Source organism: Alternaria infectoria (genome assembly GCF_024043175.1).
Source record: "Alternaria infectoria strain BMP 0036 chromosome Unknown scaffold_5, whole genome shotgun sequence".
NCBI classification, from domain to species: domain Eukaryota; kingdom Fungi; phylum Ascomycota; class Dothideomycetes; order Pleosporales; family Pleosporaceae; genus Alternaria; species Alternaria infectoria.
This window is the reverse complement of record NW_026250694.1, coordinates 1,926,447-1,943,707: the sequence shown is the minus strand read 5'-3', so window position 1 is coordinate 1,943,707 and position 17,261 is coordinate 1,926,447. Positions and strand designations below refer to the sequence as shown.

General features: G+C 52.8%; 5 protein-coding genes across 5 annotated transcripts; all 5 read right to left on the bottom strand.

The window, feature by feature from the left end:
• Positions 1-300: 300 nt before the first annotated feature.
• J4E92_004279 (uncharacterized protein) lies at positions 301-1,198 on the bottom strand (the record flags this gene model as incomplete). The annotated part of the gene is made up of 2 exons (XM_051495669.1): positions 301-895; positions 954-1,198. The coding sequence occupies 2 exons, from the start codon at positions 1,196-1,198 to the stop codon at positions 301-303; spliced, it is 840 nt and encodes a 279-aa protein (XP_051354688.1).
• A 4,611-nt stretch (positions 1,199-5,809) lies between these two features.
• Positions 5,810-7,263, bottom strand: J4E92_004278 (uncharacterized protein; the record flags this gene model as incomplete). Its single annotated transcript, XM_051495668.1, has 2 exons — positions 5,810-7,235; positions 7,259-7,263. The coding sequence occupies 2 exons, from the start codon at positions 7,261-7,263 to the stop codon at positions 5,810-5,812; spliced, it is 1,431 nt and encodes a 476-aa protein (XP_051354687.1).
• Positions 7,264-7,280: 17 nt separating this feature from the next.
• Positions 7,281-7,984, bottom strand: J4E92_004277 (uncharacterized protein; the record flags this gene model as incomplete). Its single annotated transcript, XM_051495667.1, has 2 exons — positions 7,281-7,911; positions 7,980-7,984. The coding sequence occupies 2 exons, from the start codon at positions 7,982-7,984 to the stop codon at positions 7,281-7,283; spliced, it is 636 nt and encodes a 211-aa protein (XP_051354686.1).
• Positions 7,985-12,326: 4,342 nt separating this feature from the next.
• On the bottom strand, positions 12,327-13,136 carry J4E92_004276 (uncharacterized protein; the record flags this gene model as incomplete). Its single annotated transcript, XM_051495666.1, has 3 exons — positions 12,327-12,917; positions 12,967-12,974; positions 13,130-13,136. 3 exons carry the CDS (start codon positions 13,134-13,136, stop codon positions 12,327-12,329), a joined length of 606 nt encoding a protein of 201 aa, XP_051354685.1.
• A 2,223-nt stretch (positions 13,137-15,359) lies between these two features.
• On the bottom strand, positions 15,360-17,235 carry MCCC2 (Methylcrotonoyl-CoA carboxylase beta chain, mitochondrial; the record flags this gene model as incomplete). Its single annotated transcript, XM_051495665.1, has 3 exons — positions 15,360-16,898; positions 17,136-17,142; positions 17,228-17,235. 3 exons carry the CDS (start codon positions 17,233-17,235, stop codon positions 15,360-15,362), a joined length of 1,554 nt encoding a protein of 517 aa, XP_051354684.1.
• Positions 17,236-17,261: the final 26 nt, after the last annotated feature.

Here is a 17,261-nt window from a genome sequence, read left to right as displayed (position 1 = left end):
CCATGGCCTGACTGATATGCATGCATAGCTATTGGATGCCGCATGCGATAGAATGGTCGCCTCTATTCCATCATGAGACGGAAGAATCGTCTTCAGCATACAAACACCGATTATCTGGTAATTGCTCTGGGTACGAAAGGAAGTGTAAAAGTGGTATTATACAACTACGGCTAAGTAACATAGAGTATCAGAATCCATACCCAGCTCCTTGACCACACGCTCCAAGCATAATGATATCAATACCCATAACGCCTTGCAATTTCTCCCAAGTGAATCTAAGCCCCTACTACATCCCCCCGCCTAGTTGTTGTTCTGCGAGTTGAGAATCCTCAGGATGGCGAGGAACAGGTTGATGATGTCAAGGTAGAGCGAGATGGACGCCGCAATCTCCTCCTCGACGTGGTAGTGGCGCATGATCATCTGTGTGTCCACCAGAATGTAGCCAGAGAAAATGAGCGCGCAGACAACGCCGTATCCTAGCTCGACCGAGCTGCTGTGGGGGAAGAACATGGACATGAAGCCGAACAAGACCACCACCCACAGCGCGCCGAAAAGGTACGGTGCCCAGTGCGTGAAGTCGTACTTGCTTTGGCAGGCGAACAGGCTCAGCGCGATGAATATGCCCAGTGTGAAGAAAAGCGCCTGCAGCACAATCCTGGAGTCGGTGAAGGAGACGATGACGGAGATAGAGTATGCTTCCATGGCGGTGAAGCCGGCGAGGAAGAGGAGGTTGGTCGGGTACGACTTGCGCTTCCAGAAGGTGAGGCCAAGGAAGACGAAGGAGCCGATCAGCGACACCCACATGAGCGCCGGCGTTTGCTGGATGAAGTTCTTGTATGATTCCGACATCATCGAGAGGGCGCTGACAGCGGCGGTTGCGAGGAGTTGGACGGTCCTGCAGAGAGTCAGTATGCGCGACGTTCGCCTTTGAGGCATGAAGGCAAGGTACTTACAAGATGGCGTAGACCTTGCGGATGAAAGCCATCCGGATGTCCAGTGTCGCCTCTGCCACAACACCGCCAAACTTGAAGTCATCGGGCAGGTTGTCGTTTTCGCCGCGGGGAACGCCGCTGAGGAGGGCTTCTTGGGGGTCGTTGGCCGCCTGGTAGCTGGGTGGCGCCTGCGAATATGACGGCGCGGGCGCCGCCTCGTCGAGCGAGTCGCGCTGAGGCACGTTCTGGTATTTGGGTGCGCCCATCGTGATGGAGTTGTCGCAGAGGTTGACTGCGTGCGATGCGAAAGCGGAGGTTGAGGTGCGCGTTGGTGTAGGTGGAAGGATGAAGGTGCGTGAGATGCACTAGGGCTGTGCTGACATTATGAGGTCACTCCTGCCGCGGAACTTCGTTTCACGTGCACTCGTCACGCAACCCCGACATCGAAGCTTCGAGTTAACTCTAGACTGCCAGCTCCAACAATCACATTCGATACCGTACAGCCTGCTCGTGTTGTTGAAGTCTTATCTTCCTGTACCAAGACATGATCATTGTCGATCAGATTCTTCCATCAACATCTAAAGTCCAAGATCTGACTGGCTCGGTATTCTCGGTTTAAAACACAATGAAGCCGGCATTGACATCGGGTCACCTAAGTTGCACAGTTTCATCTTGACGAATGCTAGAGAACCGGTCAGCGACTCCTTCCATCAAGAGAGGGACGTCTTACTTGCAGCAGCCGGACCCTCTACCCGTTCTGACTGCGAAGAGTCGAATACATGGGTAGCGGATAATCGCAACATCTGTAGCCTCTTGCGATGCAGTGCGCCTGCCAACCCATGCCAATAGCGTCCAACGTCCAGTTGTCACAGTGCGCGATCTGCAATGAACAGCCTCGTTGGGTCCTACACGCTCAGCAGCGTCTACCTATTCTGGAAATGCATATCTGCAAGAACTCAGCCGCACACGGCTCAGTCGTCGCACAACTCCATGGCTGCCAATGGGAGGATTCAACATGGCGTCTTAGCCACACCGGGGCCGTTCTCAAGGCTGTTGCCTTGATTATGCTTTCGGTCTTGCTTGCGAGGCCGGAAGGATACTTGGCCCCCAAAACAGCTTCTTTATGAATCCTGCCCTTTCCCTCAAACGGCCTCGTTGGCAAGAAGCATTCTAGTATCGATGGCTAATGTCTATGCGCGACCCTATCAATCTTCCCTTCTTCAGCCCCCACGTCCAGACAATGGGATATGCAGCGATGCTACTCCCCTCATGAGCTTATCGCAGCGCGCCGACGAGGCCTCATCACAAAGCGACATCCCCACTCAGCTTGATCAGAATTCGCAAGCTCAGATCAGCGCTGGAAACTCAACTGCATCACGCCGCTGGACTCATCCGAAACTTCCACGCCCAATCAGCAAGGTATCACAAGCCTGGGATTCGCGACTCAGAAGAAGCCGCTTCCATGGGTGGCGTATGGGAGTGCTGTTTGGTTGTTGCATGTCGTTCCTTGTCCTTTGTTGCAACATTGCTCTTATCGCAATCGGAGCAAACAGCAAATCCGGTTATGACCACGAAGGCATATCTTCAATCCTCGAAGGCGACGAGACGCGCATCGCACGATGGGACTCTGCTTTGCACGTTCTCATTAACGTACTCAGCACCGCGTTGCTATCATCGTCAAACTACACTATGCAAGTCCTGAGCTCCCCGACACGGAAAGATGTGGACGCCGCGCATGCGAAAGGACAGTGGCTCGATATTGGGCGACTAAGTCCTCGGAATTTGAGGGCTATCTCACGCAGCCGCGCGACCCTTTGGTTGATCTTAGTATTGTCCTCGACACCATTGCATTTATTGTACGTTGTTAGATGAACTCCCGGACTACAAAGGCTCATCAATTCTAGCTATAACGCCTCGGTCTTCAAAGTGATCACGTCCCGGAAAGGTCACTCCTTTGCAACACTGGACGTGTCATCGGATGCATGGAAAGAAATCGCTGATGCTACTGACAACGACACCTGGACCCATGGCGCGTACTGGAATTTGCCCGCTGATCGATGGGACGAGCCATACTCTAAAGAACACATCTCCATTTATGGTGACTTGTATCTCGCAATCGATAGGGTGTCGATCAGACTCAGGTCGCCTCCACCAGCCTTGAACCTTTCGCAATTTAACGCCGCGGACGTGGAAACCTCGACTGGTGCAGATAGCTTGACACCAAAGAAGATTATTGTAGATTCACCGGAGTGGCTAAACTACAACAGCCTTGCTCACGGCTATAATCGCCTGACCGGAGCCTATCTACACGTAGCGAAGGCCTCATCATTCAAGATGCTGGACTCGCCCAGTACAGTGCAAGTCAGCCTCTACTTTCTTGCTGTGGTGGTCACTTTCAACTTGGTCAAGCTCATCATTCTGCTCACGGTTCTCCTCACAGATCGATCGGAGTACCTCGTCACCTTAGGAGATGCCGCAAGCTCGTTCTTGAAGCAAGAAGACCCTTACACGATGAGTCGCTGTCTCCTTAGTCGAGAGACTGTGTCATCAAGTCTGGGCCATTCACTGAAGAAAAGCAAATACGACGAAACCGATAGAAAGGAGCTTAATCTTCGGCTGCGAGACGTCTGGCTTCCACGTTCACGATCTTACTTTTCTCCTTTCCATGATCGCGTCCAGTTCATCTACACATTATCGTAAGTGAGCCCCCAATGAGTCCTGAATCTTGACTGAGTATCTAGGATCGGATTCTTCATATTCGTCTTCGCGATTGTCCTTGCATGGAGCCTGAGCTCAAACATGCAATGGGGAACTTCATCTAACTCTTACATATTCTCTTCTGGAAGCACATCGGTTGTAGCTACACTATGGAGTGCTTGGCTGGCCAATATCCCGCAGCTACTTTTGTCATCCTGCTACTTCACGATCAACCAGTTTTGCACCTCAATGGCTGGGGCTGAAGAGTGGAACAATCTGGCGACATCCAGGAAAGGCCTCAGAGTCACCCAGCCGTATGATTATCAAAGAAGTACTTACTTCCTAGAACTACCATACAGATGGAGCCTTCCCCTGCTTGCAATCAGTGGAACACTCCACTGGTTGATGTCTCAGGCGTTCTTCCTGGTCCGGATAGATACGTGGACTGTCACTACCCTGAGTTCGACAGCAGCATGCGGATTCTCAGCTCTGAGCCTTATAGTTCTACTATCCGTTCTTTTCGTATTGCTCGGCATTATAGGCGTGGTTGGACTCAGGAAACGACAAACAAGAGTACCTATCGTGCTGTCTTGTAGCTTGGCGATAAGCGCTGCTTGCCATCCACCGCCTGGGGAATTCGATGCGCACTTGGCCAAGCTTCAATGGGGCGTCACGAGAAATGAGGTAGTTGAAGGATTCGGACATTGTTCGCTCTCTGCAGGGAGCGTGACCGAACCGGAAGAGGGCCAGGTATACTACTAGATTAGTGGCTACCCCACACCGAATGAGCGCTACGCATTGCTTGCGGGGAAACTGCGGAGGGTTGTTTAAGGAAACTGCGGAGGGTCGTTTAGGGAAACTGCGGGGGGTCGTCTAGGGAAGTCGGTATGGGCGAAGCGAGTCATGTCGGAAGGAAAGCACGACACGGCTGTTTAAACGCCGCAGTCTTGTTGCCTTCCGCTCCTGCCAATTTTCATTTGACACTTATCCACCTCACTCAGTGTAGACTTCCTCAAGCACAAGATCCGAGACACCACCCACCATGCGCATTCCCGCTACTGCCATGATGCTCAGCGTACTCGTACTACTCGTTCTTTGCATCCACGATGCCGCTCCCTTGCTAACCGAAGCGTCCGACAATTTGTGGAAGCACATGACCGTACGTCGCTTCCGTCCGGATTACAAGGGTCAGGTACTGACAGCTTTTCCTCCAGATCCAAGTCTGTAACGTGGCCAACTTCAAAGGAGCTTGCCGTTACTTCGACGTTATGGTGGACGAGTGTCGCGACATCAGCAGCGATTAGTACGCATAGATTATGTTGTCTTCAGGTGTGAAGCTTGTGCTAACACATGTGCTTCAGCTCTAGAGAGATAAGCTCAGTTCGCGCCGTGACCCACATGGGCTGCTGTCAACTGTATCGGTATGCTCATTCCTTGCTACCTTCTCTATGGTCTGACCACAAGCTCACAAAGGCTAATTGTAGAACTCCGCGCTGCGAGGCTCTCTTCGGCGATACCGACATGGCCGTACGCTGGGGCGAAGGCGGCAAATCGACACTTTCAGGTTGGACGAAGCGGGATATCAAGAGCATGAAGTGCTTTATCCTGGGCCGGCCGACCGAGATGATCGACTACTACTGAGTGAGCGTCGCGGGGACGAACAAGGGTAGATGCGCCGGTATGCAATGCGCTCGATCTAGACATGGCCTCAAGACTGGGACAGTCGATAGCTAGGAAGCTTCACAAAAGCTATTTGTCTGAATATGAGTAAAGAGACCCGGAATTTGTTTGACATCAAAAGCGGATAATGGTACAATGGTAGTATATTATGGACTATACAAGAAAGGAAATCCGAAAGATGCTCTATTTTGTCCCGTATGGAACCGTATCGGACCGTACAGGCAGTGTACAAGATATCATAGTAAAGGTTAGGGTATCGGTAGGAAGAAGAGGGCCGAGCGGTCAGACTCGGGCGGGGTATATAATGTCGTGACGTCGTAGCGTGAGGGTATCGTGAATAGAAGAGGAGGGGGTACTAGCCAAGCGCAGGTACGAAGTGAAAATGAGCGAGAAAAGAAGGAAGGCGGATGAATCCAGCAGCCGGCGCCGGGCTCGAGTGCTTATCGAGAGAAGGGGAAGTGAGGTCGAGAGGGGACGTATTCTCATGACTGCCACTCGCATTAGAGCAGCTTGAAGTTCTTTTCTTCGCAGTGGACACCAAAAGCTTCGTCGTCCATTTTACCGTAGATGTAAGCTTCGCCGACGAATAGGTACCCAAGATGCTCACCAGAGCCATTTTGAGTTGGTCGGAGGATGACAGGGACGCTGCAGCCATACAGAATAGCAATCACATCTCCCTTCTCAGTCCTAGGTGGCCCAAAGCCAACGAGTTCGTCATGCTCGAAGTCGCAAGTATCGGTGGTGGCACTACAGATGGGGTTGCCTCTGAGGAAGGATCGGTTCCAGGTGACAGCACGGACGCGACAAAGGTAGTCATACACGATGTCATTGGGGCCGCCTCGAAGGTTCCGTCGTAGAACGGTGTTGATGTTGATGTGTCCATTATTCGTCTGATAGGTAAGGCAATGTTGACACGCTTTCTTGTACCAATGAGGGGGTGGGTTGCCCTGCGGATCGCGGTCTGCCACCAGAGTTTGCCATAGCTTGGCTGGAACCTCGGTGATTTCTATGGCGTCCTTGTCGAAGACCCATCCCAGACCTTCCAAACAATCTTTGGTGATAACACCATCGGGAAACGGGTCTGTGCGGAAGGAGACTGTTCCTATCATGACACCTCTCACGGACATCGACATATCGTGTATGACTTGGGAAGGTGGGGCCGAGGCACGATGGACAGGACTCCGGGGGAACTTGACACGGGCTTGCTTGCCCTGCCTACCGCAAGCGTTGTAGTTGTTACTACCAGGTAACCCGACAAAGCTGTCGCCAGCCTTTCGACCGCGAAACAGATCTTCGCCCTTTCCCCAGGCAGAGTCTTCCACGAAAAGGATCCAGGAAGGTAGTTGAACCAGTCGAGGGGTTGTTGGAGTTAGTTCATGGCGTTCTTTTAATGCCCAGTGGCGACAGATTATGTCAATGGATCCCGAGGTCTCGACAACCCATTTAACAAAGTCGCGATATATCTCAAAGAGATCGTTACTGTAGTTTGGAACAGGCGGTGGCCTATGCTGTCCTGCGGCACGCGGTTTATATCTAGTCACCTCTTTGGATATACTTCGAAAGGCATTGATTGTATCGCGTGGATCGGAAGTGTCGAAGCCGGACAAGGAGCATACCAAGCTCTCCAATCCTTTGGTAGATTCCAGGGTGCCGTCGGGTCGCTTGCGAAACAATGTGGATGTCATATCCACCAACAGCTTGGCACCGAGGTGCTCAATCTCTAGGGTTGAGTCATCGTTCAAGTGACTGCGCTTGGCTTGAGAGGACTCGTAATACATCATGAGCCGGGCTTTCAGACCATCGAAGTGTCGGTGGAAGATAGCGATGGCAGTTTGGAAGTCGCTCCAGTCCTGCACATGCTTGCCACAGTGAACTGAAGCGGATTGTGCAAATGCCAGCTCTTGTATGACCCAGCGCCTTGAGAACCTATGGGAGATGAGCGGAGAAACGCCATGTTGAACGACCATGCACTTACCAGCTCCACTTGAGAAGCTCGTACAAGCTTGCCCAATCTTCAATATAAGCATCGCCAGTGAGAAGAGCTAAGTGATTCTCCGGATCGATGACCTTGGGGATAAAAGCCATAGCCCTGTTGGAGACAAGATCATCAGGATTGTCGGAGCCAAGCCATACATTCACATTGTAGGCTTTACGGTAAATGTGCGCCATCTTTAGTACTTGCTCTTCCTTTTCTTTGGTGTCAGATTGATTGATGCACAATGCGTCCACCCAAAGCGCGATAGTCTCGTTCTCTTTTCGCAGATGTCTGAGAGCTTCGTAGAGGTTTGGTTTGACCTTGATCAACTTGTCTTGCACGGCCGCTCGGAGTACATCTACTGCTTTCCTGATGGACTTCACGGGAGACGAGGCTGGATCATCCTGGATGACAATAGTACTGTCGTCTGCGCTATTGCCCCAGTTGTAGGATAGGGCCGAGTACGGGTAATCTTCGCTTCCGAGGTGATCATCGCTAACGACCAGTAAAGAAGCGTTGATTTGCTCATCGAAGGTGCCCGGCTTGACGAGTAGAAGACGAACTTGGTCGTCAGGGATACGTTTGTAACGATACATCCTGCTCACTTGACCCAACACTTCCACCCATCTGGTACCTTTCGATGAGGCAGATGGGCTGTTTGTGGTTGTGTTGAAGCTGTGTCTGTTGATTTTGACAGCATGGCGTGGCGCCCATGCGTGTTTGGAAAGGACGATAGGCGGGGTCGGATGGGTGATCTCGCGTTCAATCGTAGGGTCGTCGACAAGGGATACGCGTTTCACAAGGGACTGAGGAGTACTTGGCGTCTCCTTGAGCTGAGCTTCTGGATCGATCGGAGCGCTGCATGTTGGTGATGTTGAAGAGTGTCGGAGGGAAACCTGTCCTCGTCCAACGTGTGGTGGGGTATGAGGCGGAGATCGAGGGATGGTATTCGTGCGGGCGGAAGCTGTCGAGCGGCGAGTAACCTTCGGCGAACGATCCATATTGTCATGCTGAGCTTCGGGTCTCCGCCGTTTCTGGGGCGATATGGGTGGTTGTTTCTTGGGGGTCATCTTGAGGACTCGAAGACGGTGGACCAACCTGAAGGAGGGATGATGCGCCGAGAATTAAATACCTGAGTAAGAGTCATAGTTCATAGCTGCAGGAACAGAGGTTCCGCCCACGGCGCCACGCGTTCAAGTGGTGGCGCCCATAGAAAACCCCTGATCTGTGCATGCAAAGCACTAGAGAAGGGTGGTGTGTGTGGTGGAGGAAATCATTGGTATGTTAACAACATCCACATAGGGACTTCCAGGGCCTGCGACGGATGGTTGCTTTTCGTAAGGTCGCAGCACATATCGAATAGACGGGAGCGACTGGCCCCCTACGCTAAGCCTCGGGCCGCATCACTTCTCAATATCGGTATCGGGAACGGCCGACGGACGTACGATTGCGTAGAAGGATCACGTACCCTTGCTTGAACGCTCGCTGAAGGCTAGTAACTGGTAAGCTGGGCCCAAGGATCATCTTCCCACAAATAGTTCTTCGCGATATGGTATCGCAAGCACGTCACTGGCACTTGACAGTGAGGGTGAAGACGGGCATGTCCAACGACAGATAGGCGGGATGCGATGGATTACCAGGTGACGAAATCTCCAACATGGCGGTGTGGGGTCGTAGCGGCGTAGCGGTATTTTTGGGGCTGAGGCTGTGGCTTAACTCACATATGAGAGGTCTCCTGCATCCTGGTTGTGTTCGGCAGCTCTGTCACCCAAGTCTAGACGTTAGAAGAATCGATGGGAGCGAGTGGGGCTGTGCCTGCCAAGGTCAGGCACGCTCGCTCGTGGAACTACCGACTGGAAGGTAGCAAAGTTGATGTGATTCGAAGAATCAGCCTATTGCAACCCTCGAAAGAAAGTGTTGAGTCTTGCGGTGAGGTCACAATACTCCCATAAACAGTGCGGTATACTCTGCCGAGGGTCAAGTCGAGCTGAAAGACCCCTCGCTTCATCCCGATCTTTCTGCCTTCTTGCCTTCTGATCATGGCTGCCTAAATGTGAGTTATCAGAGAATTCTCGCATGCTGTATGCCGTGTGCCACAAACAGCTGATCAGCGTTTACGAAGTCGAAAGTGAAGTTGAGGGCTGATGGTTCTTTGACGGCACTCATTCCTTATGAAGAATTACCATCTCACGATAGCATTGACCGGCGTCGTGTTGCGTATCCACACGACGCATTGCAGAGCCTAAGCGTCCACCAAGCGGATGGGTAGGAAACGACGTCTTCGAAGGTGGTGAGTGTTGGGGCGGGCTGCGGCTGGGCTGTGCGCTGCCGCCTAGGTATCGCAAAACGTTACAACTTCGCTCAGCCACAGATCGGGAGGCCACCGGTAAGGCGTTCTTTGTATCAACACATGATGCGCAATTTGATCATTGACGTTTGCTTGCAGCACTTGGGTCGTGGCGAGTGAATGTGAGTGACAATGGCAGCCTGGAAGGTGGCGGTGTTTGGGGGAAGCACCTGGGCAGCGGCGCTCCCCTGAGGTAGCTGAAGCCGGAGTAGCGCGTCTCCCTGTTGGAAGTGACGCCCAGTCTCTCCCAGCATCAACCGACTAACTAAGATACCCGCGCACCTAATGGCCATCTACATACCTTGGAAGCGTCAGACTTTTCTCTCAACACACCCTGGCGCATTTGATGTACTGTGCATTCTCTTCCTCAATTGTTTTACATAGATACAGCCCGTCGCAATCACCGCCAACTCGTACGAAACAACCAAGCCCATATACGATGGCGAAGGCCCAAGCGACAAGTTCAGCGGGAGACATCAGCCCTGCTCTTGCTCACTTCTCGCGCTAGGAAGAACAGCACATGCGATCTACGACATTTCCATAGTCATCCACAATCACCACAGTCACGCCCAACCTCTCTGACTTCAAGCTCGGCACGCAGACATAGTTGTTGCCTTCTGGAAGATGTATTGTTTCATCCAACATGACAGTATCGCTCGAGTCTGACAGATCTCTATCTTGCATATTCCCATCCGGCAATATTCCGTTCAAGTCTTGTTCTTCCATGTCTTCTTTAGACATGTCCCTCTCACTCCCGTCCTCTACATCGATCGTCTCTTCGTCAGACTCTTCTTCCATCCCCTCATCGCCCACATCTTCCTCATCCAACCACCTCAAGTCATACTTATCCGCTTCAGCCTTCTTCGCCGTCGGCGTCGTCGGACGGAGTCGCAAATCATAAGACCTCCGCACTCGATCGCTATACTCCTCAACATCAGTATCAGACTCAGTACCAGAATCGTACTCAGCATCCGACTCCAGCCTCTTCCGCTTCTCTCCAGTCCGGCTGAAGTCATGGTTGCTGATCGTACGAAGCAGTTTAATCCACTGTCTTACATCGCGATACCGTCTAGCAGTACTGCCATTGGTGTCACGCGTATGTACTGCTCCTGTTTGGCACCAGTACCCTGTCGCGAGGTTTCTGCAATACACCTCTTTAAGACCGAGCGATTGGATTACCCGGATAGCTGTGTCTTTATAGTCAGAAGAGTTCCGCGGTTGAAGGCAGAGCAGCGCAACTGCAGCCGGTACGGCGAGTTCTCCAAAAAAGAGGCACAGCCTCTTAGCTGTCTTAATATCCATGTCCGACACGTCGACTGGTGTTGCGCTGAACATTTCATCCCGTAAGATGTGGCCGAAGTCGATAGGCTTCGACTCATCCTGCGTCGAACGTCGAAGCTGTGGGAACAGAGTATACAACCTATGGTCAGCCAGTCGTTTGAACGGCACTGCAGTATACCCACGACCTCGTATACATCCATGCGCCAAGTACTCTATGTCACCTTTCCTTTCGCCTAAAAGATCAGGCACCCAGAAGATCAGGACCTCGCCGTCCAGCCTGTCGCGATCGAGCATGGCAATGTGGGGGTTGCCCTCTGGGGGTGCGTGGCGGGCGAGAAAAAGGACGGCGTGAAGTGACGCTGCCCAGGAGCTGAACTCTGTCAGAACATCATGAGTGCATCTATAGTGTGCTTGCACCAGGTCCAAAATCGTTGACTCGGCCTCTCTGTACAGATCAGGCACTTTCCTGTCATTCATGAATCCTCTCGGCACCACCTCCGTAGCGTTATTGATTGTTACCTCCGAGCCACCACCGCTCTGTGAAGTGAACATCCGGAATAGATATCGCGGGACATTGTTGTTTCGTATATCTGCACTCATGCGTCTGGTTAGTCATACAATAATCACAGCGGGTAGTTGTAGTCTTACGTTCCCAGTGGGCCTTTCGCTGACCAAGCGTTTCGCTACTCTCCTTCTTCAAAGGCATTGGTAACTCCTGTCACTTCCATACTCTCTTGGAATGCCCCTTCTACGACTCTATAGTTATATATCATCTTCGTACGGCAGGTTCTGAGTCCATGTCTTACACCATCTCGGACGCGTCCCTCTAAGACCACTACAAAGAAAGTGAAGTAGTCACACGTACTCCAAAGGTGTGTTTAGAGTCGAGACATCAGGACAACACAACGACGAAGTGACGCAGACTCGTAGGTACAAGCCTATCAAGACAGATTGTCTGAGCTCGAGAGTCTGAGACGTAACTCGGTCCATTGCACACGAGAGCGTATGTATCTTTGACTGCTTTCTTCAAACCGGCACATGGCTGCCGTACACTGGCATTCGACTCATTCAGTGCTCTAAGATATCTATCCACGCGTACACGAGATGCGTCCGCAACTCCATCACGACTTACTCAAAACAAAGAACGAAGCCATTGTAAACGATGAATATACTCATTCATATTTCATTTCATCAAGATAGCAAATATACACACGAATCTCCCAATTCATCCCAGCCCATCCGATCCGATCCATTCGCCCTGGATTAAAAAACGCCATGAAAAAGCCCTCTTCATGCGAAGAAGCCCACTAGTCATCCCATCATACAGCATTCCAGCATGCATCCAAACAATGGGGGTATTAACCAAAACAGCACCACCACCATTATCTTTCATGCTTTCTCCACCTCTTCCTCATTACATCAATATCCAGACCGACCCACCGACGAACAAAGCGAATATGAGGATAGTGAGGATCGCCGCGCCCGCTTTATCCCCAGTGGTAATTTCGGATTGGAACTTGGGTAATCGGTCGGCATCGTTTCCAGAGCCTAAGCCGGGGTTGCCTTCAGAAGTACCACCGGTATCGCGCGAGTACGGCGGCGGAACCCTCTGCGCGTTCAACACACTGATGACGTTGAGGGCCGTCATCTGCGGTCCCACACCCTTGATGTTGTCCCAGCCCTGCTTCCACCAACTCATACCGCACTGGTGGTTGCCGCCGCCGTGGTCAGACGGACCCTCGCACGTTTGCGCAGCGGCAACGGCGGACTTTTGTAGCTTGGGCATGATCTGGGGCGTGAATTCAGGGGCCATTTGCATGGTGATGCCGAGCCAGCGGGCGAGGTACGCTTTGAAGGATTCCTGGTCCGCGTCGCAAACTATGTTTGCTTCGCAAATTTCGACCATGACGCCGCCTTTGTCTTCGGGGAAGAAGATGGCGACCTTGTTGATGAATTTGGTGAGTTCGTTGCGCCACTTGTCGGCGCCGTTGGTGTAGTTGTACATCTGCGACGTGGTTAGTAATCGAATCTGTGGTGCAGTAACATTGTCTTACGTATGCTGCTCCTGCAATCATGATTCCGTAGTTGTAGGTCCAGGGCGTTTGATCCGCGTCGCTGCATGGAGGGTTCGTGCTGATACTGGTTCCGTCGTAGACTTGACCGTCGCCGGGCAGTATAGGACTGTTCGCCATCCAGTCGAATGCCTTCTCCGCCCACTTGGCATATGTGTCGTTCTTTGTGTACATGGCCAATCGCGCGCCGAGATGGAAAAGTCCTCCGTTGGATGCGGTGTTTTTATACGTCCACCCATTAAGCCACGGATAGATCTGCCAGCGCATGCCACCGCCGCAAGTGCCGTCGGACACCTCTTTCTGGTAGCGGCCGACGAATTGGTTGAAGACGGACTGCGTCATGGCGAGCCAACCGGGCTGGTCTGAGGGAGGATCTTTGAGTTTGTATTCGGCGGCGGCGATCATGGAGAAGGCCCAGAAAACTTGATCATCGTTTCCTTCGTTCTTGGACTGGTTGGAGGGCATCTACAAAGCTTAGCGGCAGACCTTGCGATAGCGCATAGAGATACATACCAGGTCCTGATGCTCACCAAATTGGTGTATCAGTCCCTCGCGGACCATCTCATTGTACTGATCGTCGCCAGTGTAGTGCCAGTAGTCGAGGAGGGTACCGAACATGGCACCCGCCTGCCACCAGTAGTACGGTTCGTAGAGGATACCCGGGTAACCACCGAGTACATGGATGCCCTTATCGTCGATAGTCGCATATTGCGCAACGAGCTGTTTGGCAACCTGGGAGGAGACATCGTTGATAGAAGCTGTAAGGTGAGGTTAGTATATGCTATAAGCGCATGGCAGTCATGCGACGGCAACGGGTATCCTACTCTCTGAATTGGGGTCGAGCACGATGGCCTGGGTGAAGGGTCGCACAACATCTGTCGACAGCAGAGAGAGCGCCGCTAGCGCTCGCGCAGGGCTGAACAACCTCATCTCGACATGTGCTTTGCGCCTAAAACAATGCTAACGAATGGCTACCCCGCAAGTGCGTGAGACCAAGTGGGGAGGAAGCGAGATCGAGCAAGATCAAGCAAACAAGCAGCGTGGTGAGGTTGACCGGGGAGTAGGAGGCAGGTACCGGAGAAGGTTGTGGCAGCGGAGGAACGGCGACAGAAAAGCGAGTGTGAGTGCAGGTGGTAGTGGTAAACAGGCGTCCAGCGTTTGATGACGGACGTGACAAAGAGAGGCGGGAGCGATCGTCGAGGCAATAGCGGAATGGCGGCACTGGTAAGGTAACTTTGATGGATTAACACGGGCCTGTGCCCCCATAGGCTACCCTGGCAATCCCATGGTCGTATTCGCCGCCCGCATCTAATCATCATGCAGCTGGCGTTCCCTCTAAGCCGAGGGAAGGCAGGTCAAGTTGTAATTCACAGCGCAAGCGCCGGTACGAACGGCGCCACACCACCACGAACGCCATAAACAGTCAACAGATTCCCGCTCTCACTGTTGGTGCTGTCTGCGTGTATTTTGCGCAACGCAGCAGCAGGGCCTGGTATCCGCGTTGAAACTCTAGGACCTCTGGAACGGATTCCGCATGCCTGCGCCCCACCTGCAGGGAATGTTTGTGGCGCAGGCGCCTGACTTTGCGCTGTTTGGCCTGACTTCACCGTTTGTTTTGTTCCGTTTCGTTTCTCACGTGGGTGAACTCCCGATCTACTACACTGCTTGGTGAACCTGATCTTCAAACTACGTCAACGTCGGTCTCACACAAGCGTTTCCAAGCAAGCTTACAGGCGTGCTTGAGGCCGAACCCGCCTGCCCAGCTGTCTTGACGGCTCTCTGCCAAGACCTCTGCCAAGCCACTGTCCCGTGCAAATATATGGGGATACCGGAAATTGGCGGTCATGGACCCTATTCTTAGTACACAGGAAGTTAGGCCAGGCCCTAAGGCAAGCAAGGCAAGGCAAGCAGGCAAGAAAAAAATGGAACACCAAAGATTCTTGGTCAAGGTCGCGAATATCATGCTTTTAAGCAAGCAACAGGGAGACGCGCGTATCGCACGCGTGCTCTTACGAAGCCTTTTTTGCGTTTACATCCTAAACACACCCCAAGTGCTCTCCTTCTCCACGCCCTTGTTCTGCCCACCGCACGCCATCTGCAGGCCCATGCCAAGGACCCTCCGTGTATGTTCCGGCGGTATGATTCCATCGTCCCATAGCCTTGCCGACCCGAAGGTGGCCTCACTCTCGTGCTCGATCCGTGCCTTTAGCGCGGGATCCACTTTCTTGCCTACGGCTTCCATGACGGACGAGAGCTGTTCTGCGCCCATGACCGACGTCTTTGCGTTGGGCCAGGTGAACATAAGTCGGGGGGAGTACGCGCGGCCGCTGTGCTTGTGTTAGCGATGTTGTGTCGAGGTGGGACTAGAAGGAGACTTACCACATGCCGTAGTTTCCAGCGCCAGCACTAGATCCAACGACGACTGTGAATTTGGGTACGTCGACACAGCTCACGGCTGTCACGAGCTTTGCGCCGTTCTTCGCAATGCCGCCCTTTTCGGCGTCCTGGCCGACCATGAATCCCGAGATGTTTTGGAGGAAGATGAGGGGGATGTGTCGCTTTCCGCACAGCTGAACAAAGTGCGCGCCCTTGAGCGAGCTCTCGCTGAAGAGAATGCCGTTGTTGGCCACAATACCCACGGGGTGACCGTATATCTTCGCGAAACCCGTCACCAGAGTAGAACCGTACAATGGCTTGAATTCGTCGAAAGAAGATCCATCGACGATACGTGCAATGATCTCGTGGATGGGGATTTGACGGCGCAGATTGGTGCCGACGATGCCTGAAAGCTCCTGGGGGTCGTAGAGAGGCTCCTGGAAAGTAGGCTGCGAAGTAACAGTCTGGTTACGGTGCCAGTTCAAGTTGCCGACGCTCCTCCGCGCAAGTACGAGTGCGTGTGCATCGTCAACTGCGAGATAGTCTGTAACGCCAGAGACCTCGCTGTGAAGCTTGCCTCCACCAAGGTCTTCTGCTGAGACGACCTCGCCAGTCGCTGCCTTGACGAGCGGTGGGCCAGCAAGGAAAATATGACCCTGATTCTCGACGATGATGTTCTCGTCGCTCATGCTAGGCACATAAGCACCACCTGCCGTACATGGTCCCATGACAACACTAATCTGCGGGATGCCCATGCCCGACATGCGCGCTTGGTTGTAGAAGATGCGGCCAAAGTGGTTGACATCTGGGAAAACATCTGCTTGGTTGGGCAGGTTCGCACCCCCAGAGTCGACGAGGTAGATGCAGGGTAACCGGTTCTCTTGAGCGATCGTCTGGGCTCGCAGGTGCTTCTTCACGGTGACGGGGTAGTATGTGCCTCCCTTGACTGTAGCGTCATTGGCGACAACCATACATTGCACACCGTTGACTGTGCCAATGCCTGTAACGATACCGCCTGCAGGCACATCGTCCTCTCCGTACATGTTGTAACCTGCCATCTGGCTCAGTTCGAGGAACGGCGTGCCCGGGTCTATGAGTGCAGATATTCTGTCCCTGACCAGCATCTTTCCTCGCTGTATGTGCTTATCCCGAGCTTTCTGCGGTCCACCTTGCGCGATCTTTGTGTGCAGGTTGACAAGGTTCTCGGTTGCCTCGTCCATCTGGCGCTTGTTCTCTTTGAAGTCCGCATTGCTTGTATCGACGGTCGTTGGGATCACAGACACGGCTTCGGCATGGTGGGAGTGCGTAAAGGTTGCCGTGTTTCGAACAGTTTGGGTTGTGGCTCGCGATTGGGTGTGCGATGGTAGCGTCGGGCGCGATGTAGACGAGAGGAGGCAGCGTTGTGTTTGCGATCGAACAACTACTGAGGGTCGTACAGAATGCTTAAGCAGGGTCAGAGCCTCTCTTGAGGGCGCTCTTGGGACCATTTTGGCCGTAGAAATGTTCGCTCGGATGGCCTCAACTGTCCAAATAGCGCTCTATGCGTATGTGGGGGGAAGTTGCTTTGCGCGTAGTCACGACGCGAGATTGAGGGTGTAGTGGTATACGAAACGTATCGGTGAGTTACAGCTCGATTATACCGCTTGAAGAAAGCAGACAAAAGAGACACAAAAAGTTTCCGGCCTTCCGCTTCGAAAGAAATTGGCCTCGCTGTTTGCCGAAAGGCAGTTGAAGCTGGGGTTCGGATGACATCTCAAGACCGCTGTTAGCCGTACCGCGGCTCTGCGGGGAAATCACGCTAGTTACATTTCAAGCAGGTACCAGAACACCTTGACCATGCATCGTGATGCGCAAAACAACATCGTACTGTATCATTAAAGCTATTCTACAAGCGTTCATGG